General features: G+C 46.8%; 1 protein-coding gene across 1 annotated transcript; it reads left to right on the top strand.

Moving 5' to 3' along the window:
• The first annotated feature begins 13,851 nt into the window (after nt 1–13,851).
• On the top strand, nt 13,852–17,041 carry LOC106989736 (serum amyloid A protein). Its single transcript, XM_015088211.3, has 4 exons — nt 13,852–13,931; nt 14,302–14,393; nt 16,192–16,330; nt 16,737–17,041. The coding sequence occupies exons 2-4, from the start codon at nt 14,306–14,308 to the stop codon at nt 16,897–16,899; spliced, it is 390 nt and encodes a 129-aa protein (XP_014943697.2). The 5' UTR covers nt 13,852–13,931; nt 14,302–14,305; the 3' UTR covers nt 16,900–17,041.
• The last annotated feature ends 9,441 nt before the right edge of the window (nt 17,042–26,482 follow it).

The raw sequence follows: 26,482 nt of genomic DNA, 5'->3' as shown, positions 1-26,482 counted from the left end.
AAAAGCCAGACCTGGTGGCCAGAAAGGTCCCTCCAGGTCATGGCCCCGAGAGACCTGCAAAGGAAAACTTACCGGACACCCGTGGTTTTCTTCATCCACAGGTCAACTTCCAGTTGTGCAACTGTGAGGAAGCCAGCTTGGCCGGTCTGCCTGGAAGCTGGGGCTCAGGAGGAGGGCTCTGCTGTCCGAGTCGGAGGGGCTGTGGAGAGGAAGGATTGGAGCACCAGGCTGGGCCTGGGGGCCGGGGGCTGGGGGCTGCTGGCAGGTGTGTGGTTGGGGACGGCTCCTCCAGGCAGGGCTTGCTTTACTGATCATTTCCTCAGGATGGTCCCTGCTGGGCCAGATGGTCCATGTGCCAGATGTGACACCCTTTGAGTTCATGTGTAAGCTCTTGAGTTCCCAACTGATGGCTTTTGCCAACAAGTGTCTCGGGAAGATCCTTCCACCGGTCTGTGTGCCCATGCTAAGCTCTCAGCACCGAGGCATTGAAAAGCCCCGTTCAGCCGGTTGAGCCCATGAGGAAGTGTATTACCTCAGCCGGGTCCCAGGTTGGGTGCTTCTAGTTGGAGGGATTCTGTCTCCCCTCACTCAATCCTGGAATTACATCCGAGTGGAAATGAGTGTTTGGTGCAAGGAACTAAAATGTAAACTCTTAGAAACCTACCAGAGGCCATCTGTTATGGGAAAATGGCGGTCCAATTGGATAAGTACCAGGCTCCCAGTGAGGGGAATGTTGAGGGAAAACTGTCTGTTTGCTGTATTTTGTAGGGTGCAGGGGGGTCACTGTCTGCCCTCTTCTCACTGTTAGTCAGAAATATCAGCAGGGTCTGTCCAGCAAGATGAGGCCTGTGTATAGATGAACAGAGCCTCCTACTCTTCAAAGATGATATCCCTTGTGCCTCCTAACTGTAACGATTCTAGAAAGAGAACGCCTGAGGCTGTAGTTCAGCATAGACAATTGACATTGTTCCAAGCTCTCTAAAGACTGAACAAAAAGCTGATTCTCTGCCTGAAACATAATGAAGCTTATTATTACTCCTTCCCTCTCCTGAATTTTTTTGGACAAGCCAGTAAGAACTATTCTTTTTGACTCTCAATGCCCTGCCTCTTTAGTCAATTATTATATCTTCTTGTTATTGCTTTATAAATGAAATACATAATCTCAAATTCTTAAACTCTTGGTTTGAATAGGAAATCTAGCATATAGGAGAAGAGTGATATGCTAAGTTTTCTTTCAGCTTTACAAAGATATTTTGTATGTTCCAGAACCATTTGGGAACAAAGGATATCAATTACATCCATTATAACATTATTGACAGGGTGACAAATCATGGGTCCAGACAACCAAGCTGACTTCTTTTTGGGGCAGTCCAGAGTACAGGAAATACAATCTCTGAAGTCCATTTACATTATAAGACTATTTCAAAAAACTTCCAAGGACCATTTTTTTTAATGTTTATTTTTGAGAGACAGAGCATGAAGGGGGGAGGGGCAGAGAGAGAGGGAGGCACAGAATCCCACGTGGTCTCCAGGTTCTGAGCTGTCTGCACAGAGCCCAATGAGGGGCTCAAACTCACAAACCTCGATATCATGACCTGAGCCAGTCAGTTGCTTAACCGATTGAGCTACCCAGGTGCCCCAAAAGACCGATTTAAATTAAAGTTAACAACAGAAACTAGGGGCACCTGGGTAAACTCTTGGTTTCAGCTGAGGTCATCATCCCAGGGTTTTAGGATCGAGCCCCCCGTCAGGCTCCACGCTCAGTGTGAAGCCTGCTTAAAATTCTTTCTCTTCCTCTGCCCTTTCCCTGCACCGAGTGCATGCTCTCTCTCAAAAAAAAAAAAAAAAAAAAAAAAAATGGGGCGCCTGGATGGCTCAGTCAGTTGAGCGTCCAACTTCAGCTCTGGTCATGATGTCACAGCTCGTGGGTTTGAGCCCCATGTCGGGCTCTGTGCTGACAGCTTGGAATCTGGAGGCTGCTTTGAATTCTGTGTCTCCCTCTCTCTCTGCCCCTAACCCACTTGCATTCTGTCTCTGTCTCTCTCAAAAATAAATAAAACATTTTTTTTAAAAAACCACAAAAACAAAAAACAGAAACTATGTCTCTTTTGTCACCTTTGTATATGCAGTGTTTATCACACTCTGGTGAATAACAGGCACTCATTCTTTGTTTTATTCGTGCTTCACGAGTACTTGCTGAGCTTTCATACACTCCAGTGCTGTTCCATGTGCTGGAATGTGTCTAGCCTCATGTGTTTACATTGCAGCGATCGATCTGTAAGTATAAACACAGTGACATCCCACATTATCTAATTCTGACCCATTCCCGACAGCGTGTTGGGTAGCAATTGTTTTCTTAATTACTTTTTATCTGCAGCTGTGCTCAGTGCATTCCAACCTCAGCACCATCTTCCTGGTTGATTTTCCCTTGTTCAGGAAAATCTGCGTCATCTGCCCTCCACAGCCACGCTGCTTAGGGTCATAACACCACTCTCTGTAGCCATACAGAGGATCCTTGCCCTTCTTGTGCTGTGTCACTTTGTGTAGTTGGTGCTGCCGCTTTCTAACAGAAAGTCGAGTGGGTTTCGGGAATGTTCACCATGTTCTCAAGGGCACGCAATCAGCACTGTGTCCACAGCACTGTCTTATTGGTAATGCTAAGGTCAGCACCAGGTCGGGATGGATTAAAGCAGAAGAGGCCTGTTGTGAACTTCAGAAGCAGCCTTGATGATTTAAGATATGTGAAGCCAAACTTCTGTTTCCTTAACTCTAAAATATCCCTATAGCAATTTTTTTGGGGGGGAGAGGGTTAAAGACAGCAAATTTTTGAATGCCAATTATTTTATTTTACAAGAGAAAAAAATAAGAATCCCTTCTTAGCCAATTTTCACAAATATTATCTGAACCATTCAAATACCTACTCAATAATCTGTGAAGGATAGCTATACAATATAAAACAATTAAAACACCAATTACCTAATTATTTAATAACTAATGAGCCCATTTGTGGGTGTTTTGTCTGCAATACAATAATACTCTAGAAAGTTGGACACGAATTCTGTTTCCTTTCTATACTGCGACAAATATGTACTGTAAATTTAATAAAATAAAAAATGTCAGAGATCATGAATGCAAATAATTTTTTCTTCATAAAATATACTGGAATTTGGGTGGCAGAGTAAATGAAAAACTACACATCTAAGATTTGTCTATGTCCAAATTCGAGGGGCTGAGTGATAGTCTTTTCTGCTTGGCACTGCATATTCTATATCCAGATGGCTGGGAACACTGTTCTAAAGCTATAGATGATGCAATTATTGAAACACGCAGGTAAAATGGATGTCTGTGTTCCTTTGTTTTCTATCACCCAAGTCCTGATAGTGTGAGACTGGGTTTGCAGTTAAAGTTTTTTTTAATTTATTTTTATTTTATTTTTTTATTAGCAAATTTATTTTAATGTTTATTTATTTATTGTTGAGAGAGAAAGCACAATCAGGGGAGGGGCAGAGAGAGAGGGAGACACAGAATCGGAAACAGAGCCCGACACGGAGCTTGAACTCACGAACCGTGAGATGATGACCTGAGCCAAAGTTGGATGCTTAACCAACTGAGCCACCCAGGCGCCCCTGCAGTGAAAGTTTTGAATGGATATTAGTGTTTATGTCTTGGTCACTCAACTAGCAACATGTGTCACTGTTGTCTGCGTGATTTAAACCTAAGGGTGGCAGGTCACCACCCAATAACAGGAGAGACAGCAGACTTCCTGGGAATAAATGCGTGGTGGGAGCCCATGGAAGTTCATTTCAGATTGCTTCCATTTTTCAGTGGAATAGGAAGCAAAGTCATCAACTGAGAGGAGGATGGAGGACACATGATAGAAGTTCTAGGAGAGGAGTGAAAAGTGGTCATCTAGGAGAATGGCAAGGTGAACAGGCTTGGGAAGCGTAGTAGGATTGCAAGGAGGCTGGAGGATAAGGATCATGAACTTGAAGTGAAACTAATCACCGCGGCTCTGTATTTTTCCTCGACCACATTCAGTTGCCAAAGTGCAGACTTGAAGCAGTGGGAAACTGGATCTCACCGCTCAGTAAATACTTGTTAAATTATCAAATGAATTAACACCTGGGTGGCTTAGTCGGTTAAGCGGCTGACTTAAGCTCAGGTCATGATCTTGCCCTTTGTGAGTTCAAGGCCTGTGTCTGGCTCTGACACTTCAGAGCCTGGAGACTGTTTCAGATTCTATGTCTCCCTCTCTCTCTGCTTCTCCTCCACTTGTGCACTGTCTCTTTCTCTCTCTCAAAAAATAAATAAACATCAAAACATTTTTTAAAATGAATTAACACATGCAAAATTCAAAGGAGGATTCATTTAAAGATGAGGGAGGGATATAGGGGAGAGGGAGAGAATTAACAAAGAGAGAGTGAGTGAGGGCATAAATATACTCCAAGGTCCAAGGGCCCACAGGACCACTGAGGATGGAGTTACCTAGAATGTAGCAGGAGCAGGTCTTTCTCTGATAGAAGAAAGAAAGGAGAGAGGATGAGGAAGATGTATTTTGAGATGAAGGACAGAGAGCTGAAAGAAACCAGAACCACCCATCCTTCACCTCTCTCAGGATTCATCAGTCTCTACCTGTTTGCATTTTGGAGTTTGGCCCCACAGTGCACAAAACCCAGGGATAGGAACCCTGTCTGGTTTACTGACAGACAATCTGCTAAACCTCTCACACGTAGCAGACCACCCCACCTATAATAAGTTCTCAGTAATTTTTATTGATTGAATGAATCAGTGAGTGAATGAAGGAGAAGCAACTGCATGGATGGGTAGAGGTAGGGTGATGGTGGAGTTTGGAGGTTAAGAAGAATGGGAAAACTTTGAAACCATGATGTGTCATTTAGAGATGAACATGGACATTGTTTATAAGTAGTAAAATCCCAGCCTACTTGGAGTGATTGAATTCATTGTCAAAGAATATATCCAGAGAGCAAACACTTATCACCTCCTCTGCCACTTCCATCCTGTTATTATGCACCATCATTTGGATTATTGTAATGAATCCCTAACTGGTTTCCACATTTCCACACTTGCCCCCAACTAGTATCTTCTCAATAGAGCAACCAGACTGTTAAAACACCAGATAAACCATGTCACTCTCTGTTCAAAACCCCCCCAGAAGATCTCAGTTTTACCCATAGTGAAGCTAAAAGCCCTTACAGTAGCTTATAAGACTCTACTCTGTCTTACCCACACCTCATTTCCTACTTTTCTCCTCTCATTCATTTTGCTCCAGCCACACTAGCCCCCTCCCTGTTCTTCCAGCTCTTAAGCATATTTCACCTCAGGGGCTTGGACTAACTATCCCTTTCATCTAGAGTATTCTTTGCCAAGATATTTGTATTTTGGGGTTTTAAGAAGAGCAAGAACTTAGATTTCAGGGTGTTGGAAGGTTCAGCAATCTTATTAACATCACAAAGAGAGTTGGCAGTGAGTGTATCAGGAGGGCTGTGACACGTGAAAATTTTCCACAAAGGTGGGAGAAGAGTGGAGAGATCTATCAACAGATATAATTGAGAGATGCTTTGTCCCTAAATAGTAGTAACTAGATTGTCTATATCAAGAGCATCTGGTCGGCATTTTATGAATGTCAATTCTTGGGCCAGAATCTTGAAAATTCTGATATAGCAAGTTTGGAGTGGACTTTAGGAATGCCTGTGTTTGAAAATAAATTACATTGGTAAGGGTGGAGAGTGGGTAGTAAGGAATTTGATGGGGACTTAGGAGAAGGCATTCCAAAGAGCACTGGGGATGTTGCCAGGTGAACTTAAGGAGACCCCGGAGCCCTGAGGCCTCTTCAGCCCACCCCAGGATGTGGCCAGAGGCTTTTGGTCCTGTCACAAGAAAGAATTCAAAGAGACTAGACACAACAGTTGAGTGGTGTAAGAAGGAAAGTTTATTAAAGTGAGACCACACTCTCAAGATGTGAGAACAGGCATGCTCAAGGGAAAGCTATGCACCTGGGGTTTGGGTCTCTATCTTATATTGATAGTTGTTAATTAGGGGTGGGGAATATTTATTAGTTGGGTAGGGGATTTTGGGGGGAGCAGGATTTTGCATCTTTTCTCCCTTACTTAGTGAGAGTCTCTGGCCATCTTTGTCTTGGGCCTGTCTGGTTTGATCCGGCTTCCTGTGTTTTTTTTTTTAATTTTTTTTTTTTTTACATTTATTTATTATTGAGAGACAGAGAGAGACAGAGCATGAGCATGAGAGGTGCCAAGAGATGGGGAGACACAGAATCCAAAGCAGGCTCCAGGTTCTGAGCTGTCAGCAAAGAGCCCAAGGCGGGGCTCGAACTCACAAACCGAGAGATCATGACCTGAGCCGAAGTCGGACGCTCAACCGACTGAGCCACCCAGGCTCCCCTACTTCCTGTTTTTGTATTTGGAGTGCTGCCAGGACAGGTCTCTAACTCCCCCAACCCCACCCCCCAGCTAGTGGGCCATGACTTCCCTTTTGCTGGCTTCCAAGCATCCTGTTAAAACCTAACTGCTTACTCTAACAGGGATATAGGGATGGCAGTGAGGGGCAAAGAGGATGTAGACCCCTCTTTCCCATTTTGTTGTTCAGGAATTACAGGAGGTCTACCCCATGGGAAAGGATGACAATCAAATGGAACCAACGTGGGAAAGGCGAGTTTCAGCTTTTTGTAACAGGGGAAGGAAATAGGCAAAGATAAAGGAGAATACTCACCACAGAGCCTTCTCACCCAGGGCTCATTGGAAGGCAGTGGTGAATAAGCAGATAGAGTATAGACAGGGTTGAGACTGACCCATAAAAAATTAGTTTATGTCAAGTGAAAGCAGGGACATAAGAACAGGGGTAAAGGAAACAGTGGTTTAGCACATGGTTTAGTGACAGCAGGTTGGGGTTATTTATTGCTTTGGGCTGAGTGTGGGGTGTGTACAGTGGAAGGCTGATGCTTTTGAGCCAGTAAAACTACCCCCCAAAGCCCAAATGGACTGTAAAGAGAAACAATGGGGATGCTATTCTGATCTCCTCCCAAAGGTGATGAGTCTACTACTGACACGAGTTCTAGAGAGAATGGAGGAACAAAGGAGAAGGGTGGGGGAAAGAGTGGTTAGTAGGATAGATAAGGGGTACTCCCATTACATGTTCAATATGAAAATTTTATAAATAAAAAATTAGTTTTTTTAAGCTGACACACCGATTTCAAACTTGGAGATGATAGGCATAATAGGACAGGTCTTTCTACTTTTTGAGATCTCTAATTACTGAAAAGAGGATCCAAGTTTTCTCCCTAGGCCAGGGGTGCTTTGTTTATCTATAAATTCATCCTTTATGGAGTCATAGCCAATTTATTCTTTTAAACACACACACCACAGCTCCCAGGAGTGACTCTCTTTTGCTCATTAAGAAACAAACCACCTCCAAACCCCTTTCTGATGGAGAAGCTGTAGAGAATATAAATGGGTCACTCAAGGACCAGAACCACACAATGCCTTGGGCCAGTGCTCTCTCTACTCTAGCTCCTTGCCTCCATAACTTAGCAAATGTTGTTTTTCTGGGAAACTGTACAGCCCTTAAAAATTTTAAAGGTGGTTTATGGTAATTCTAGGTTGGATGATTTGATTTGGGAGAATGCCATCGGACACAGTAATCTCAGCTTCTGGTAGTACAAATCTGGACTTTGCCCCATTCCATTACTCCATGCTTATCTTTAACAGAATTTCCCATTACAAAACACCAGAATACTTTTCCAGTACAGATTGTGACACTGAGTTCCCATTACAAATCCTAAATCCCAGCTTCCTGGACTTGGAGGCAGCATGGCATTGAAGTCAAGAGCCAAGCCCTGGATTCAGACATATCTAGTATGCTTTCTGGTCTGCCATATACTTATATTGTGGAAGAGCACTTGATGACCTGGAGAAGCATAGATATTGTCTTAAGAGAAAAAGAATGCAGGGGTGCCTGGGTGGCTCAGTCAGCTGGGCGTCTGACTTCGCCTCAAGTCATGATCTCACAGCTTGTGGGTTCGAGCCCCGGGTTGGGCTCTGTGCTGATGGCTCAGAGACTGCAGCCTGCTTCAGATTCTGTGTCTCCCTCTTTTTCTGCTCCTCCCCCACTCACACTCTGTCTCTCTCTCTCTCAAAAAATAAACATTAAAAAAAGAAAGTGCAATACAATACAATTCCATTTTTCAAATGTTCAAGGACATTTTCCCACAGTGACACACAGCCTAAGAAGTTGCACATCAGACAGTCTCCATGTTTCCAGGTAGTAGGTTTTGTTCGTGTTATTCTAGGTTTTTGAAATTCCCTATGATAACATGTTGTTCATATATTCATTTATCAACTATTCATTGAGTGCCTTCTATGCAACAATCACTAGATTAGTTATTGGGCACACATTAGGGGTTAAGGGTGGGGGTGAGAAATAACCAGATCCAGGCTATGCCTTTGTGAAAATGAGTCATGTGACAAAGGAGAAAAATGATTGTATTATACATGCATAGAGAGAAGGTTCATACTTGTCTAATGGTAAAATCAATAAGATTCCAATAAATAAATGGTAAAGGTTACGGGTACAGAAAATATAATGAAAGAAAAGAGAGGCAAGGTGTCACTAATCCTCATAAGATTTTTGTCTCCCTCAAAGAACAATAAACCCCAGACCCTATTTCCTGAGGATTCCCATTGTGTCTTCCTCAAAATTAATAAATCATAAATGGCTCAGCTGTCAAAAGATCACCTGACCCTTTACTGGTTATTATTCACCAAGCTATTGATTGCTGCGGTTGAGAAGGCAAGAGAAATGATTTCTCTTCCATCACTTCTACTTAACAAGCTAATCATCAGGAAAGTAAAATAACTAACCCTTTTAATTAAAGACATGGACTCCTAATTCTGTTTGGTGTGTGTCCCTTCTTACAAAGCCCACGCATTCTCCTGAAGACAGAACCCTTTCCTCCTAGTTTGGAGTTCCCAATTTGCATTCTCGAGGCACCAGAAAACCCTGATTCAAAACTGTCTGTACTCAGGTCTGGGTCTTTTCCCCCAAGGACTGTTACGTGGGGCTTATTGAGCCTCTGAAGACTCCTGGCCTCTACCTGATGGAATGGATAAAGGAAAAGGACACGCAGTGGGACATGGTGGGATTCAGTCATGAGCCACTGTCAGCAACAGTGAGTCAGAGTTCAGAACTGATGTTGTTAACATACAAAAAACCCCACTACCTCGTGTTTTAAAATATTTCATTCTCAGGGCCCCTGGGTGGCTCAGTCAGTTAAGTGTCTGACTTTGGCTCATGTCATGATCTCACAGCTCATGAGTTCGAGCCCCGCGTTGGGCTCTGTGCTGACAGCTCGGAGCCTGGAGCCTGCTTCAGATTCTCTGTCTACCTCTCTCTTGCCCCTCCCCCATTCACGCTATGTCTCTCTCTCTCTCTCTCTCTCTCTCTCTCTCTCTCCTTCAAAAATAAATAAACATTAAAAAGGTTTTTTAATAAAATAAAATAAAATATTTTATTCCCTTTCTTTTTAAACATTTGCAAAAGGGAGTAGTGAATTAGAGACAACTCAAAACCCCAAATCTCTTTTGGAACCGGACAGTGTTGGTGAAACTAAGAACTCTTCTGGGAGGGGAAGTTTTTTAAGTCCTGGTAATCTTTCTTAAGTTTTGTTTAAATTTCAAGTGATGACCTTGGATTCTTTGTTTTGTTTCTTCAATTCCACGTATGATTGAAATCATATAGTATTTACCTTTCTGTGACTGATGGAGATCAAGGAGTGCACTTGTCATGAGGAGCACCAGGTGTTGTATGGAAGTGTTGAATCACTATATTTACCTGAAACTAATAATTTTACACTGCATGTTAACTATACTGGAATTAGAATTAAAACTTAAAATAAAATATAAATAAATAAATAAATAAATAAATAAATAAATAAATTTCAAGTGTTAATAAGAAGGGCACCTCACACATCATCATTAAACCTTTGGTACCCATCAGGCTATTCAACCCTCTAGATCATGAAGCATGTTTTTCAGTCTTATAAAAGAGAAAAAGTTTTCATCCTAGAGGGACAATAAAATGTTATGTCAAAAAGAGGCTCCTTTTCCTTTCTTTGGCAGGAACATCCAACTTGGGAAACTTACCGCTTATGATTGGGCAAAGTCAATTTTTTAGATTTACCGGACAGTCTGTCTCAATCTGATTAGTTAGGAAAATAAGGAGAGCATGTTTAGCTCTCTGTGTCCTAAACATTCTGGAACTCCCTGCTTTCTCTTACCTTCATAGAGATATGATTAATTCTGTTCAGAATTACAGAATATGATAATTCTGTTCAGAATAGCAGAATATGATAATTCTGTTCAATAAACAGAAAGTACTTTCAGGCCCAAGTGATTTGCCTTCCAGTTTTCCTTTAATGAAAGCTGATTCTCTGCCTACGTGGAGACTCCCATTTCTCTTGACACATTGTCTTTTTCCATAATTCCATTAGGATATAGTCTTGCCAGACATGCTTGGTGGGCATACTGCCCAGAGCAGGGCCCCCCACTTTTCGGAAGCCTTCAATCTGATTCAGGAGCTCCAGGCTCACCAGGGTTGGGGAGCTCCCAGCAAGGAGAGCCGTCCCCACCAGATCTTGGAAGGGAAACTAGGGCAAGCCACTCAGGAAGAGTGGGGATGACGATGACTTCAGCTGCTGGCATCTGCCCTTCTTGGCATACACACATGTTCACCTCCAGGCCTGGCACACACACACACACATGTTCACCCCCAGGCCTGGCATGCACACACACACACACACGTTCACCTCCAGGCCTGGCACACATACACACATGTTCACCTCCAGGCCTGGCACACTGGGGGGAAAGTCTGGAATTGCTGGTATTTGGACCAGTGAGAAGGGTTTGAGGGTCAGTGAAGAAGTGAGTCTATGGCTCCCTATAGACCAACTGCCTCTAGCACGTCCCAAATCTGCTTCCCAGCTTCCACCAGAACTGCCCATTTTTCCAACTCTGTGGGAACATTTTTCCAATCCTGTGGGATTGGACTTCCCAACAGGTGGGGAGTCATCAGGGAAGGAAATACCTTGTGTTTCCTCAGGACTTCGCCCCATCGCATCCCCGGTGAGATGTAAGAGCTCCAAATCCTGGCTTTCTTCAATGCATCAGGGTCAACACCCTGCCCTGCCTCTCAACACGTACTCCTGCCTGGCTGACTCAAGATGCTTCCCCTCCCACGGATGATGTGAGGGGGGACTTTTGTGTTTGTTGTTTTGTTTTGTTTCTATTCTCAACAGTTTGTTTGGGCTCTCTTTTCTGCATGAAACACTTGTAACAGTAATATTTCTGTTTTTAAAATAAAGATTTTAGTATTATTCAGGTATGGCAAGACCAACAGATCAGAGAATGCTGCCATTAACAAAATGGGTTTTTACTCACAGATCCCAAAGAAATGGGGCACCCCATGCCACGGGGTGGGGTTGGCAGCACCCAGTGATGTGCCTAGGTCAGGAGGCAGAGGGAGTGAGGTTCTGAAATGTGGACAAGAGCCTTTATTGTGATTTCCAAGGGAAGGAGCAGCGAAGCAGGGAGAGCAGGCTTAGGGGTGGTAGGTTTTCTTCTTTTTCTAATTTATTAAATGATATGTATACATTTGATAAAAGGCATCGGCAAAACTGAACTCCATTTTGGGAATTTGAGGGGAAAGTCTTCATGGTTTCAATTTATCTATATACATTATTCTATTTAATTTCTCTATTTCTTCTCAGATCCACTTTGGAATTCATATTTTCTTAGAAACGTTTATTTTTATTTATTTACTTTTAACATTTTCTCTTTCTTTCCTTCTTTTCTTTTTCTTTTTAGATAAAGAGAGAGAGTGTGTGAGCAGGGGAGAGGGGCAAAGGGAGAAAGAGAATCTTAACCAGGCTTCATGCTCAGTGGGGAGCTGGCTCGATCCCACAGCTGTGAGATCATGACCTGAGCCAAAATCAAGAGTAGGACACTCAAACGACTGAGCCACCCAGGCGCCCCCAGAAATGTTTATTTCATCTATGTTACCAAAGTGATTATCACATATTCTTTTCTTTCTGAGGCATGAATTTTTCTACTACTTCTACATTTCTGTTCAGTTTTTTCTCTTCTCAGGGATTCATATTGACAATTCTATTCCTATTCTACATCTTCTTAAAATTCCTAATAATCTCCATCTCTTTTTCTGTAGCTTCTTGGGAAAGTGCCTGGACTCGTTCTGCCTGGCAAATACTTTACTATTTGGTTGCACTTATCCATTGTTTATCCTTTTATGAAGGTGTTTATATTAAATATTGTATTTAGAGTCTTCCATTTGATTCTTCTTCAAAATTGTACTTCCTTAACTTCATATTGTCTTTTACCTCTTTTGATGATATTTATTAAGTGTATTATAAGTTTTCTTCGCATCTCTCCAACCCATTACTTCTGAGAGATCTAGTATTGTATTTTCAGTTGGTTTTCTTTCTTTTACAAAAGGAGCTGTGCTGATTGGATGTCTGGTAACTTACCCTTGTGAGATCATTCTCCCTGGGGCAAGTCAGTTATCCTGCCTAGAATGTATGGGACTGTGTGTGTAGCCCAAATTCTAACATATACAATGTCTAGTGGGTTTAATATGTTGGATGTGCTATCTGGGGAGGGGGACGGAAGTAGGTGGCCCCACGGACAGCAGGTCAACAACACCACCAGCAGAATGGAGCCAAACATTTGCTGCGTGCAAGCAATCTGGCCCTCATTTACCTCCTCCTTCCCAGGCCTGCCCTTCTTAGGGCTTATCTGGTAGTTGTTAATGCATAGACCTCAGGGTATGAAGATGGACTGGAAAGAAAGAAAACAGCTGGAGCTGTCATGTGCACCAGCAACTGTTTCTATCCTGGCCTAACCCCATAGGCACTGGAGTGCTTTCTCACTCCTTCACATTCCCACCAGCCTCTGCAGAGCTGGGCTGACCTTCCTAATGCTTCTGTCTCATTGTGACAGGGAGCAGACAGTGACCACCCTCCCCACCCCGGGTAGAAGACACAAAGAGGTCTCCCCCAAGTTTCCCTTCACTGGAAGCCCAGCACTTCCACAGCTGGGCTGCAAATTCGTTGAAAAATTCTCCCACTCCCAATAAGAGGTGACTCCAGGATTGAGTGAGGGGAGACAGAATCCCTCCAACTAGAAGCACCCAACCTGGGACCCGGCTGAGGTAATACACTTCCTCATGGGCTCAACCGGCTGAACGGGGCTTTTCAATGCCTCGGTGCTGAGAGCTTAGCATGGGCACACAGACCGGTGGAAGGATCTTCCCGAGACACTTGTTGGCAAAAGCCATCAGTTGGGAACTCAAGAGCTTACACATGAACTCAAAGGGTGTCACATCTGGCACATGGACCATCTGGCCCAGCAGGGACCATCCTGAGGAAATGATCAGTAAAGCAAGCCCTGCCTGGAGGAGCCGTCCCCAACCACACACCTGCCAGCAGCCCCCAGCCCCCGGCCCCCAGGCCCAGCCTGGTGCTCCAATCCTTCCTCTCCACAGCCCCTCCGACTCGGACAGCAGAGCCCTCCTCCTGAGCCCCAGCTTCCAGGCAGACCGGCCAAGCTGGCTTCCTCACAGTTGCACAACTGGAAGTTGACCTGTGGATGAAGAAAACCACGGGTGTCCGGTAAGTTTTCCTTTGCAGGTCTCTCGGGGCCATGACCTGGAGGGACCTTTCTGGCCACCAGGTCTGGCTTTTCTTGCGTCCCCATGGGGCGCCCAACGGGGAGGGCACAGTATAAATCCCGGCCACCTCTCCCAGCAGGCAGGGACCAGCAGCTCTGCTCCACTGGGCCTCAGGTGAGGGGCGACTCCAAGGACTGATTTGTGGAAAAGAACTGACTGTAAATTCCTTTCAAAATAATCATTCTGTTCTGTATTTGTCCTGTATGAGGTCTGAGCTGGGAGGATGACACACAGTAAATGCTTGTCGATTGATGACAGGCCACTCCAGGCAGGGACAATCTGGTCCCAACTGCCCTCTTCCTCCATCAATGCCGCCTTGGGGACTCTCAGCCAGCCGGGCAGTCAGGGCTCACGGGGCCAGAATTAGGGCTGCGGCTCTGAGTGGGGACCTGCTGCAAGGTTCCCACACAGGCTCCAAAGAGTCTCCTGAGAACCACTGGAATTTGCAGCAGTGGCTCTGTGACATGCAACTCCCAAAGGGGGGTGCGCGGGCCCTGTCCTTGCCCCCTGACCTCTCCTTCCTTTCAGCACCATGAAGCTTTTCACGGGCCTCATCTTCTGCTCCTTGGTCCTGGGTGTCAGCAGCGAATGGTATTCGTTCCTTGGCGAGGCTGCTCAAGGTAAGCACTGGAGGGGGGGTGGCATCCGTGGGCCACTGGGACTCACCCCAAGCACATGCAAGGGGTGGAGCCACTTCGGTGTGTTGTCCTAAGTGCTAGAAGGTGCCCGTGTCTGGGGAGCTTTTGATCAAGCGGATTGAAAACCAGAGGATTTGTGTCCATCAGTTACTAGAGAAGGAGCAATCATCATTCCCAGCTGAAGCTTCAGTTTGGATAGTAGAAACAGAGTAAGTCTTGCAATGGCAGAGAATTTTCCGCAGACACATTGCACAAAGTATGATTAAAACCGTTCGTCTTTTCTTCTTCTTTGCCTCTCCCTTCGTTCATCGCTTCCTCCTTTTCTTCCTTCCTCCCTTCCGTCCTTCCTTCCATTTCCTACCTGGATCGATTCAGAGACACCTTCAGCTCAGCTCTCACTGATGCTTCCTATCCTCAGTGACACTGCCCCTGTTCCCTACCCCTTCCTAGCATTTTACTTGACCAAAATAAAAAATAAATAAAAATGAGGAACTAATAACATCTACCAAGCTTCCACTAGGCAATTTAGGGTGACCAACTATCTTGGTTTGTTTGGGCCTGAGGAGTTTTCTATGACACTCTCAGGGCTCACTGGGATAGTTCTAGGTGAACGGGGACACTTCTGGTCGAGCTGGTCACTCGTGGTCACTTACTGTGACTTCAGAACACCTCGGGGAGGCAGACATCGTCCTCCACTTGAAGGGGACAAAACGGGTTTAGAGCAGCCGAGTCCATTGTCCAGGGACTAACTGCCAGTCAGCAGGTGGCCAAGAGGAGGTTGGAACCCAGCTGCGCATGAGGCCCGAGTCCTTGCCAGGCAGCTTCCTAAAGCTGGGTGGCTATCGATCTCAGCTACAGGTCAGAATCACTCGGAGAGCATGAAAGCTAGTGATGCCTGAGATCCACCCCCAGAGTCTGAGGTACTTGGGCCGGGTGTGACCTGGTCCCCGGGATTTTCAGAGGCTCCCAGGTCATTAGAAGGTGCAGCCAAGTAGGGCTGATGGGCCACGGCTCGACCCCTTGCTTCCTCAAGCTGCCGATATCATCGGTACAGCCTGTTTAGAAGGTTTTTTCAGGATGCCATTTATGCCCCTAACACCCAGAGGGACTTGGGTCCCAGTTATGCGCACTCATTCTGCAAGTATACATCTCCTGGGCCTCAGGGCAGAAGTGCTGTATGCCTGGGCCTTTCCCAGAAGGTGCCTTCTTGTCACCTCCTCACTTACCACGTCCCCTGGACCTTGTCACACGCGGCTTCATTTTACGGCAGTGCTGCCCGACCGAGGGCACTTTTGGGCCCTGGGGACAGTTGGCAATGTCTGGAAACACTTCTGCTTGTGACCCTCAGGGAATATGTTGCCCCCCTCTAGTACGGAGTACTAGTACCTCTAGGTCAGGGATGCCGCTATACATCCTACAATACCAGAACGGCCCTGAGCAACAAAGAATTGCCCCAAATTTCAGGGGCGCTCAAGTTGACAAGGCCTGTTCTGTGATACCTCCTTTCTCTCGTTTAAACAGCTCAAGCAGAGCCCTAAGTGAGAGGCAGACATAGACCCGCAGGGACAACACAGCTGTGCCCCACCCACACGACTCCCACTAGAGAAAGCTGGAGAAACCACCTAGGATGCAGACTTGTTCTTCTCAGCCTGTGCTATCCAAGGGGACCAGGCAGAAATCTGGAGTCGGTGGCAGATTTGCCGTCCTTGATTCTTCTCTGAGGTGTGCCAGAGGCTTTCTGTTCACGTGATATCCCTTTTGCTGTGACCTTTTCTCTCAGGGGCTTGGGACATGTGGAGAGCGTACTCTGACATGAGAGAAGCCAATTACATAGGTGCAGACAAATACTTCCACGCCCGGGGGAACTATGATGCCGCACAGAGGGGACCTGGGGGCGCTTGGGCGGCCAAAGTGATCAGGTAACACGGGCTCCCGGGGATGCAGGGCTGGGTGAGCTGAGCCTGGCTGCCTTGGACAGTCAGGAGGGGCCAAGCCCTGGAGAAGTCTCCTATAGACACTGTGGCTCCTCCTTCTCTTGCCCACCCTCCCCTCTGCGCCCAGTGTTGGCGTGAGTGGCTGATGGAGTCAGAGCGAGGCCAGGAGGAGTGGGTGATTCCCGATCCTCCCCCTATGGGTGCTGTTCTCCCAGTAAGGGATCAGCCTGGACTGAGATGCTCTGTTTCTGGGCCGGGGGGGTCAGTGTTTTAGCCCCTCTTTCCTTGGCTCCTGTCAGCAGCCCTCCCTTGCAAAGAAGAGAGATGGGGGTTATGGGCAATTGCTCCTCAGCCCCCTAATTAATCTCCTACCTGCCTTCCTCCATTCCAGCGATGCCAGAGAGAATTCTCAGAGAGTCACAGACTTTTTCAGGCACGGAAGCAGCGGCCACGGAGCAGAGGACTCGAAGGCTGACCAGGCCGCCAATGAATGGGGCCGGAGCGGCAAAGACCCCAACCACTTTCGACCTGCTGGCCTGCCTGACAAGTACTGAGCTTCCTCTTTGCTCTGCACTCAGGAGAGAGGCTGGGAGCCCTCTGAGGGCAGGGACACGTAGTCATTGAGTTCTCTGTCCACAGAGGCTGATGGAGGGCACCTGACAGGTGTCTAATAAATGCTTAAGAGATTGTTGAAAAGTGTGTGCTATTCTTCGGTGTAAGGACTGTTCGTTCGTTCTCAGGGGTGATGGATGGACACCCAGGTGCAGGCCGGGCCTGTGCCCGTGTGGTTGGTGTGGGGAGGATCATGTCAGTGTCACACAGGGCAGACACCCTGCACCCACCCTTCCCGGATCTGACCTGCTGCCCTGTCCAGCCCCTTCTGCTTACCCTGGTGCTCTCTCCAGGTCCCTCCGTGTCCACACCCCTCTCTCCTGCCAATCGTGTCCTGTCTCCTTCTCTGTCCTCAGCTTCCAGTTCCCTTTGATTTGTTCCTCAGTGGTACCTGTCCCTGGGGGCAGGAGACACAGCCATGGGAGGATGCGACTATGGAATCCTTCTCTGGCCACGGCCACCTTGATCTTGTGTTGCTGCTGCTGTTGTTGCTTTTTACATTTCTGTAAGTTTGTTTATTTTTGAGAGAGAGAGCGAGCAGGAGGAGAGGCAGAGAGAGAGAGAGAGAGAGAGAGACACGAAATGAAGCAGGCTCTAGGCTCTGAGCTGTTGGCGCAAGCCCTATGCAGGGCTCCCACTGACAAACCAAGAAATCAGACGGTGAGCAAAGTCAGATGCTTAAGAGACTGAGCCACCCAGATGCCCTTTTCCTGACCATTTTATAATGCGTCCTTCCCATGTGACACTGTATCACATGTCTACACTGCAGTTCCTCGGTTGTAACCTGCCATTAGGAGCTTCCGTAGCAACTGCTCAGGGTCGAGTCCACCCACTGGGTGCTGGAAGCTCCATTTTCCTGGTTGTCCATCCTTCCACTCCAATTCCTGCTCCCTGAGAGGAGGAGGAGAGAGAGCAAGAGGGATGAAATCAAAGCGGGCTCCAGGCTCCAAGCTGTTGGCACAGAGCCCTAAGCAGCACTCCCACTCACACACCGTGAGATCGGGAGGCGAGCAAAAGTCAGACGCTTAACTGACTGAGCCACCCAGGTGCCCTTGTGTTGGTTTCTCAGCAGCGCCTTCAAATCTGATTAAAACCAGTTGTGTCCATGCCATCTAAGACTCGTGTCCAAAGCAGTTTTTCTCTGCGTCACCTCACTGCCTCACTCAAGCCTAAATGAAGGCATCAATCCACCTCACTTGTGATTCTTCCCTCACAGCTCCTGCACCTTAACCAGTCGAATTGGGGAAATTCTAGTGAAGAGCCAGCAGAACGAGAAGACCCCTCTTATCAGTTGAGCGGAATCAGGAGACAGAAACCAGTTAGTAACTGGAGTTGGGAAATTATAATGTAAGGAATTCTTAACTGGTACCCGATTCAGCTCTAAGTGGCACAGAACACACAAAGCGGAGATGTAGATTTGTTGGAAATCCTGCAGCCCGTTGGACGGCTGATAAAGACTGCTGGGTGTCCCAAGCCAAAGCTGACAAGCAAGGACTCTCCCACTGAGGTGCCAAGGGTACTTGGCAGGAAACCGCGTGGGCATGCAGCTGAACTGGGACACAGCGGGGGATGTCGCAAACGCACGGGAGGCAGCCCCCATGGGGGCAGGAGGGACAATGCTTCTGATGGCTCAAGGCCAGCCCTGAAGGGCCAGTGCCGTGGGTTGAATTGCATCCCCCACGCATCAAATTCCTGTGTTGAAGCCTTTACTCCCAATGTGGCCATAAGGAAGTAACTAAGGATAAATAAGTCAGAAGTGTGGAACCTGGTCAGATAGGATTAATGTATTTGTAATATCAGATACCAGAGATCTTGCTCCCTCTTTTCTGCCCTGTGAGGACACAGCTACAAGGTGTCTGTCCATCTGCCATCCAAGAAGAGAGCGCCCACCAAGCACCAAATTAGTTTGCACCTTGATCTTGGACTTCCCAGCTCCCACAAATATGAGAACTACATTTCTGTGGTTTAAGTCACTCAGTCTGTGGTATATGGTTAGGCAGCCCCCCAACACAGGCAAAGTGCTATAGAACACCCTGGACATCCAGGGAGGTATTCCTGAACTTGTCCAGAAACTTCAGTGGGATACCAACAAAACTGCCTGTGGTGAGTGTCACTGGGTACCCCGCAGTTGAGAAGAGCAGCCCAGGAGCTAGAAGGAGGCAAAGCTCAGGCCTGGGAGAGTCTTTCTTTCCCGTTCATCCCTCCCGCGCCCTCTACTGACAACGATTGGCATCGTGCTTGGCTGGCACAGGAGAACTATAACAGGGACCAGCTCCAGTATCACAAGCAGGGCAAAGGAAGGCGGATATGAAGCTCGAATACATAAATTGATAACTGGAATGCGACTCGTCTCTGAAAAGGGAACTGATGAGAATTCCTAATGGATGAGGGTCAATGACAAATCTCATTCATTGTTAAATAAAAGTGTGGCTAGGAAGCGGTTAGTCCCAAGAGACTTCTGGTGCCCCTCAGAAAGCACTAGGGGCAGTGCAGGTGGAGGAGGTGTGGGAGGCTTGAGGCTTAGTGCGACACGAGTGAGTCTACGTCAAAATGAGGCAGGAGCAGGAGGAAGAGGTGAAGGCCACAGTATGGCCACTGGCTGGTGACAGCAGTCTCCACATGCTGGGGAGATGGGTGTGCAGTGTGTCCAGCCTGAAAGGACCTAATGAGAATGTACGGGCTGTTATCACCCCTGTTTTACCTTTATTTACTCCTTCCTCAATGCTGGCCCTTTCTTCCTGCGGATCTCAGTGTTTCTTTTACTTCTCTCTAAAGAGCTTCTAACATTTTTTCAAGGCAGGTGTATGCCAACAACCCCCCTCACCTTTCTTTTTTAAATTTTTAAATGTTTGTGTATTATTGAGAGGGAGAGAGAGAGCGCGCGCGCGAGAGAGAGCAAGGGAGAACGAATGGGGGAGGGGCAGAGGGAGAGAGGGACCCAGGATCCAAAGAGGGCTCCATGCTGACAGCAGATCTCAAACCCGCAAGCCACAAGACCACGACCTGAGCCGAAGTCAGACGCTTCACCAGCTGAGCCACTCAAGCACCCTGTACCTCACCTTTCTCTTTTTTGAGAAAGTCTTTATTTCTCATTCATTTTGTAGGATAACTACACAGCATACAGAATGTATGTTGGTGGTTTTTTTATTCCCTCCAAACACGTTAAATAGTTCACTCCACTCTCTTCTCGCTTGTACACACTAAAGATAAAGTGGAGGGGACAAAAGATGCATCAAAGTCAAGGGGAAGCAGGAGGGGGTGGGCTCAAGCCCACAGGGGTGGTAACCCCGAAGGGAGAAGAACATCTTGTGCTCTGAGAAGGAAGAAAGCTGACAAGAGGTGGGCAGCACACTTGAGATGGAGGACAGGGACCTCAGGAACTCAGCTGTACCTGCTCCTGCTGTACCCCAACCCCAGGACTCATCATGCTCGACCGTGCTTGTCTGTGGATGTGTCTGTCTTTAGGGCAAGCAGGTAGGAATCCCAAGAGCAAAAACCATGGCTCTCCTATTGTATGTCAGCCTTGTATCCACAGTGCCTGTCATAGCACCTGGCAAATAGGAGTGGACTAATACATTTCTGTTGAAATGAATGAATGATGTAGAAAAGTAGTGTTCAAAAGTAGCCAGAACCAGGAGGGAGGTTGGGATTGTACAAAGTACAGAGGTTTGCTACAGGGTTTGATATGCAGAATGTGGCAATGAGGCACTCGGAGGTGACTACATAAATCTACACCAAAATCTCTGCTAAGATACACAAAGAATGACCAAATTTTACTGTATCACAGAAAACATGTAACTTTCTCTACGAGTGCTTTGTGCTCTCTCTCTCATAGAAATGCAAATTAGAAACCTCAAGTGTACATAAATTCTTAGTACGGTTTCTGAGGAGAAGCCTTGGGAGAAAGCAATACGTATTTTAAACTGCCAGAGTAACTTGAGGGTCAGGTTAGCAGAGAGCACTCTGCGAGAACAGAGGAGATGAAAAGAAACACTGCATTTCTCTGAGTGCAAGACACCATGGATTGAAAGAAGCATTATTTTTTATCAACCACCAAGAAAAAAGTGTTGTTAATTAAGTCACGATGTAGCATTTTTTCTTATCATTCACCGTTCTTATTTTATACCTATTGAAAGAGACCCTTTGGACCTCCTTAGGCGCACATTTATATCCTCTCTCACTCTTGCGTATAAGCAAAAAAGGGGAAAAAATACACAAAACGGATTCCTAAAGCAATGACAACTATTTTATGAATGCTGCCTGGTCATCAGTGACTGTAAGACATGTCCTAATTTCAGGAAGTTATACTCAAGAAATGCGTATCTTAGAAATAATGAAATATGCCAATACCATTTAAGCCTATACAGGTTTGCTCTCATTATAGTGACTAGGAAGAAGTAATAGGCTTTACTTATTGTTAATCACAAAGTGTGCCGGCAGTGTCCCTGAGGTGAAGTTCAGCTCTACACCAGCACCCCCAGCCATGCAGGACCTCCCCCAAGAGGTGCTGGTGTATCCACCACTGGGCCTGACAGTGGCCCATGTTCCAAGCCCCTCTCTAGGAAAGGTGTTGCCTCAGTTGGCCCCGTCACTGCGTTTCCTCTAACCTCAGTGGTCTTCCCGGCAGACCCCCAGAGCACCGAGGGCCTCTTCTCCTCCTGCCCAGGCCTTTCCTATATGGTCCAGGGGTGGCCAAGGTGGTGGCGATTGCCCAGGCCGGCAGTGCTACCTATTCGTCATGGCGGCTCATTAGATCTGGCCTGCCTCCTGGATGCTCTCCCTGGGATGTGGGGTACATGGAGCCTCTTGGGCCTCAAGGTGTGGGAGGCAGGGAAGAAGTGTCACTCAACAGCCTGCTTTTCAAACTCAGGTGCAAAGGGGGTTCTTTCACAATTCTCCAGTTTCCCAGGTTTGCTTTTTGAAATCTGTAACTAGGGGAGGAAAATCCAAGTCTTTTCTGGAAACAAACAAACAAACAAACAAACGTGTGGTTTACACACAATTCATGATTTATGGAGTCCTGTCAAACCATGCTGTTAAAAACATGTTTACAAAGCCTCCTGTTAATGACCCACTTGTCCCTCTGCTGAAAGAGCTGGGCAAAGTGACAAGAACTCCAGGCTGGCCAACGGGCCTTGCTCCTGAATGACATAACCTCAGAGGGAGCCGCTCAGCACTGCAGTCTTCCCTTCCTCCCATGCAGGCCTTGACCTAGGAAAGTCCAAACAGTTTAACTCAAAGCCTTCAAAAGCCTCCAACTGTTCACACTGTCAGCAAAGATGCTTGCAAAACTCATTCATCCACCCATCCCCTTATCCACTACTTCTTGAGTGAGCTCCCAGTATGTGGCAGGAACTGAGCTAGGCCCTGGGAACAGAGCAGGCAATGGCACAGAAGACCTCGGTGTTCCCGGGCAGGGATCACTCCCCTGGGAGAGCCATTCTTAAGCTCATGCATGTTTACTAGAATTGGATTAAAATAAAATAAAATAAATCGTATGGTACAATTATTGTATTCTGCCAAGTTCAGGTGGCAGCTGCATAGCAGATGGCTAAGATTCCAAATGCTCACTCTTAGCCGACCAGATTTGAACTTCAGCTTTGTCACTGACTTTGTGGTGGGTAAGCATAGTAACAAGGACCAATGGTCACAGTAAGTCGTTCAGGGTAAAAGCAGAATATAAAAATGACGAGTATTTTATCCCTGTCTTAGTTTATGTCTTCACATATGTACCTACACTTAGAAAGTAGTTGGAGGCCAAAGGTGGAGGATCTAACGAGGTTCTTCCCGCCCCCTCCCCCAATCCAGGCTGGTGAAATTACTACTGCCTTTTCTTTTTCTCTTTATACTTATTTAATACTTTTCAAGTTCTCTTCAGTAAACACGTTCGTTCAACTCAGTTTTGTTAGCCTGACTATATGCTAGGCATCTTCCTAAGCACTGAGTGTTAATGGTGAAAAAACCAACAGCCCGGTTCCTGTCCTGATTGGGATTCCAGTGTTGAGATCAGGAAGAGCAGCACATGTCTATGCATCACATAATTTACATGTATGTGCCTGTGTCTCTCATCACGTAAACACCCCCCCCCCAACAGCGCTAAATGTGCAAACACCTCCGTACACAACAACAGTTCACCCAAATTAGTGAAGATTTTAAGTTACAAATTGATAAATGAGTCAGGGTCCCATGCAAATATATAGAGATTTTTGACTCAATTTTTTCTCCTAAAAATTTTTTTTTTAGTATTTATTTTTGAGAGAGAGAGAGAGAGGGAGAGAATGCAAGCAGGGGAGGGTCAGAGAGAGAAACTGAAGCAGGGTCCAGGCTACTATGAGCTGTCGGCACAGAGCCCGATGTGGGGCTCGAACTCAGGAACCGTGAGATCATGACCTGAGCTAAAGTCGGATGCTTAACCGACTGAGCCACCCAGGCGCCCCTCTAACAAAGGAATCTTGAGAGACACCCATACTTGAAAGAATATTCCTGTGTCCTGAAAAACTAAACCCAGATCATTAAAACTGCAACTCTGATTGGTAATCTTACTTATTAATGTGTTAATAATGTGTGGACTTGGTAACACTATATTAATTAATCTTCCTGTCTCCAGCAAAGTATAAATGATTATGAATTTTCTTGGCGAAGCCAGAAGAGTTCAATGTATAAAGTGCTTTGTAAGTGTTCAGAATTAATCCAAGCCCTTTTCAGCCTTAAGCATTCCACCCTGACACAACCTGATGCGGTAGACTTTTAGGGCTCCCACGCCCAGTTCCCGTGTTTGGGGGCGTTCTCCACATGCATCAGCAAGCAGTTCTCAGACCCCAACAGGTTGTACAAGAATTCCTCTCAATGCTGACACTCTCTTCCCAAAGATGGCTCAGATCTTACATGTTAAAGACTCAGTCGTATAGGACTACACCCCAGGAAGGATTCAGTCCTATAGGACTACACCCCAGGCTGTTATGTGGGCTTCTCACTGACCCACTGGACCAGAGGTTCCAGTGACTCCTTCTTGGGTACGATTATTTGCTAGAGTGGCTCACAGAACTTGGGGAAAACAATTAGTCACATTTACCAGTTTATTAAAGGATACGAAAAAGGACGAAAATCAACAGCCAGATGAGGAGATACATAGGGCAAAGACTGGGAAGATAGCACGGGTTTCCACGCCCCCTCCAGGCCCACCATTTTCCCAATGTTCACCAACCCCAGCAGCCCTGCAAGCCCAGCCCTTTTGGGTTTTTATGGAGGCTTCAATGCATAAGGATTAATGACATCCTTGGCCATTGGTGACTGATTGAACCCTCCAGCCGTTGACCCCTGCCTGGAGGTCAGGAGGAGGGAATGAAAGGTCCATTCCTCTGATCACATGGCTGGTCCTCCTGGTGATCAGCCCCCATCCTTAGTGAGGTCCAAAGATCACCTCATTAACTAAAGACACCACTGTCACTCTCAACACTCAGGAAATTCCAAGGGTTTGGGAGGCAGGCACTGTGAAAGACCAGGTAAAAACCACACATATTTTTATCATCTGAATGGCCAAATTTTTATTTCTCAAACACGACAGTATCTCAGGTAGGTATCACTGTCTTTCTCATTTTAAATTCATGAAACTGTTCCTCTTTCCTTCCTCTGTCCCTGCATGTGTGGGACCTACGCTTCACATGCCATGCTTGGCCACGGTACCTGTGGGGCTTCTTTTTTAACTTTGGTTTTCTGACTCTTCATAGCCTTGGCGTTCTTCTCATCCACTTAAATTAATTGTAACAGAGAAAAGGGAGGTGTCTGAGGCCTCTCGACAGCCTGGTCACACGTGGCCAATAGAGGAGGGGTAGCATCTAATGTATTATGGAAACCAGGTCACTTTTGAGAGTGAAAGGGGTTGTCACTATGTATTAAGCCGGCACATCGGGCCCTAACGGAGACAGTCCCTGCAAGCTGGGACGCAGGGACTCATGGGAGACGTGGGGGTGTCTCTTTAAGGCCCGGAGAGTGTGATACCACCATGCCAGGACGGCTTTCTTTTGCAGGAGACACCAGGGGAAAGAGCCACCTGCCACTATTGTCTATTGTTGTAAGCATGGCCTTGCAGGGAACGGAGTGTCCCTCCAAGAAGCTACAGTACACAAGTAACAAAGGAGGAGAACTTGCAGTGCTTCCCCAGGTCCCTGTGAGGGGTCCTGCTCCGTGTGTAGACATTGTGTCCTTGCTCTCTCTGCAATGTTTCTATCAAAGAAAGCAATGACTTGAATGATGTCGGAAAGCGGGCAGTGGCTTTCCAACACAGAATGGCCCCAAAGGGAGTGAAAGACTTGTCAGAGGGGGTGACCACTGCCCCAGGATATCTGCCGTGCGGAATGTAGGAGGAGGGGTGTGGGCATCACATGGCCTCCTCTGTGAAGCGGCCCCCCAAGTTCCCTGTCACCAAGGGCTGTGGAAGGTTGATAACTGCCCCCCTCTCCCCACATGTCTACTCCTAGGACCCAGGGAGCCAAAGCTGCTGAGGGTCCTGGCCTGGGCAGAGCTCATGGACCCCACCTTTCCCAGATAATGATTTGTATGCAGAATATCTAAATGTCACTTAGCATTGCCTTGGATAAGAGAACCACAGGGACAGAGAGATCCTTTGACAGTTGTCTGCCTTACAACATTCATCTCATTGTATCTGCAAGAATTAACATAACGCCAGACCCAGAGAGAGGCATCACTCCCAGAGGGGCAGGCTCCAATCTAAGACAGTGATATCCTCACACCAGTGCAGTCCTTGCCTGATTTGCTTCGTCCTGGGTCTGCCTCCCCTCTGCCGCGTCCTGCTCAGAACTCCTCCTGTCCTGTAACAAATCCAAGGTCCGCATCCTGCTTCTTCTCTGGGTGACTTCGGGAGCACGGGGCCCACCTCCTTCCTGGCTGTGATTCACCATCTTCCCAGCTCTGCGCTGTCCAGCCTCCAGGATTTGCTTGCATCAGCTTGGAGGCCCTAGCATCTCCAGTGTCTGCTCATATACTTCTTCTCCCAGACACAATCGGGGCAGAACCCCTGAGCTGGCGCTCCCTGGCAGGGGCCTTCCTTGCCCTACTACCGTCCTCAGGTGTCCAGCCCTGGAGCCCACTGTAAGAAGGACACTGGATGCAGGTCTGTCCTCTAGGTCCCCCATCATTGCTGCCACATTACACATCCATAACTCTCTCACCTCCAGGGAAATCCAATGACCTGAAACTTTCCCTTTCTCGTGAAGGGGCAGTGATGGGTAGGTTGGTGAGTGGACCATGGCCTCCGCCAGGCTAATAGCGCCTGTGTGCAATTTCTTCCCAGCATAATCTTCCTCAACTCCCACAGTGAAGTCCAGTCCTGCTTTTCCAGCTGAAACAGCTGTATCATCACAACCGCCCATCTTGGGCAGCATCCCAGCTTTCTCTGCACCCTTCCTGAATCTTCTCGTCTGATAACTTAGCAGCTGGTGGGCTATTTCCTGATCATTTCCTTAAAAATGTTTATTATTTATTTTTGAGAGAGGGAGAATGGCAGAG

The sequence above is a fragment of the Acinonyx jubatus genome, chromosome D1 (genome assembly GCF_027475565.1).
Source record: "Acinonyx jubatus isolate Ajub_Pintada_27869175 chromosome D1, VMU_Ajub_asm_v1.0, whole genome shotgun sequence".
In the NCBI taxonomy this organism is placed as follows: Eukaryota; Metazoa; Chordata; class Mammalia; order Carnivora; family Felidae; genus Acinonyx; species Acinonyx jubatus.
The sequence above is the reverse complement of the archived record's forward strand: the minus strand, read 5'-3'. Positions and strand labels throughout refer to the sequence as shown.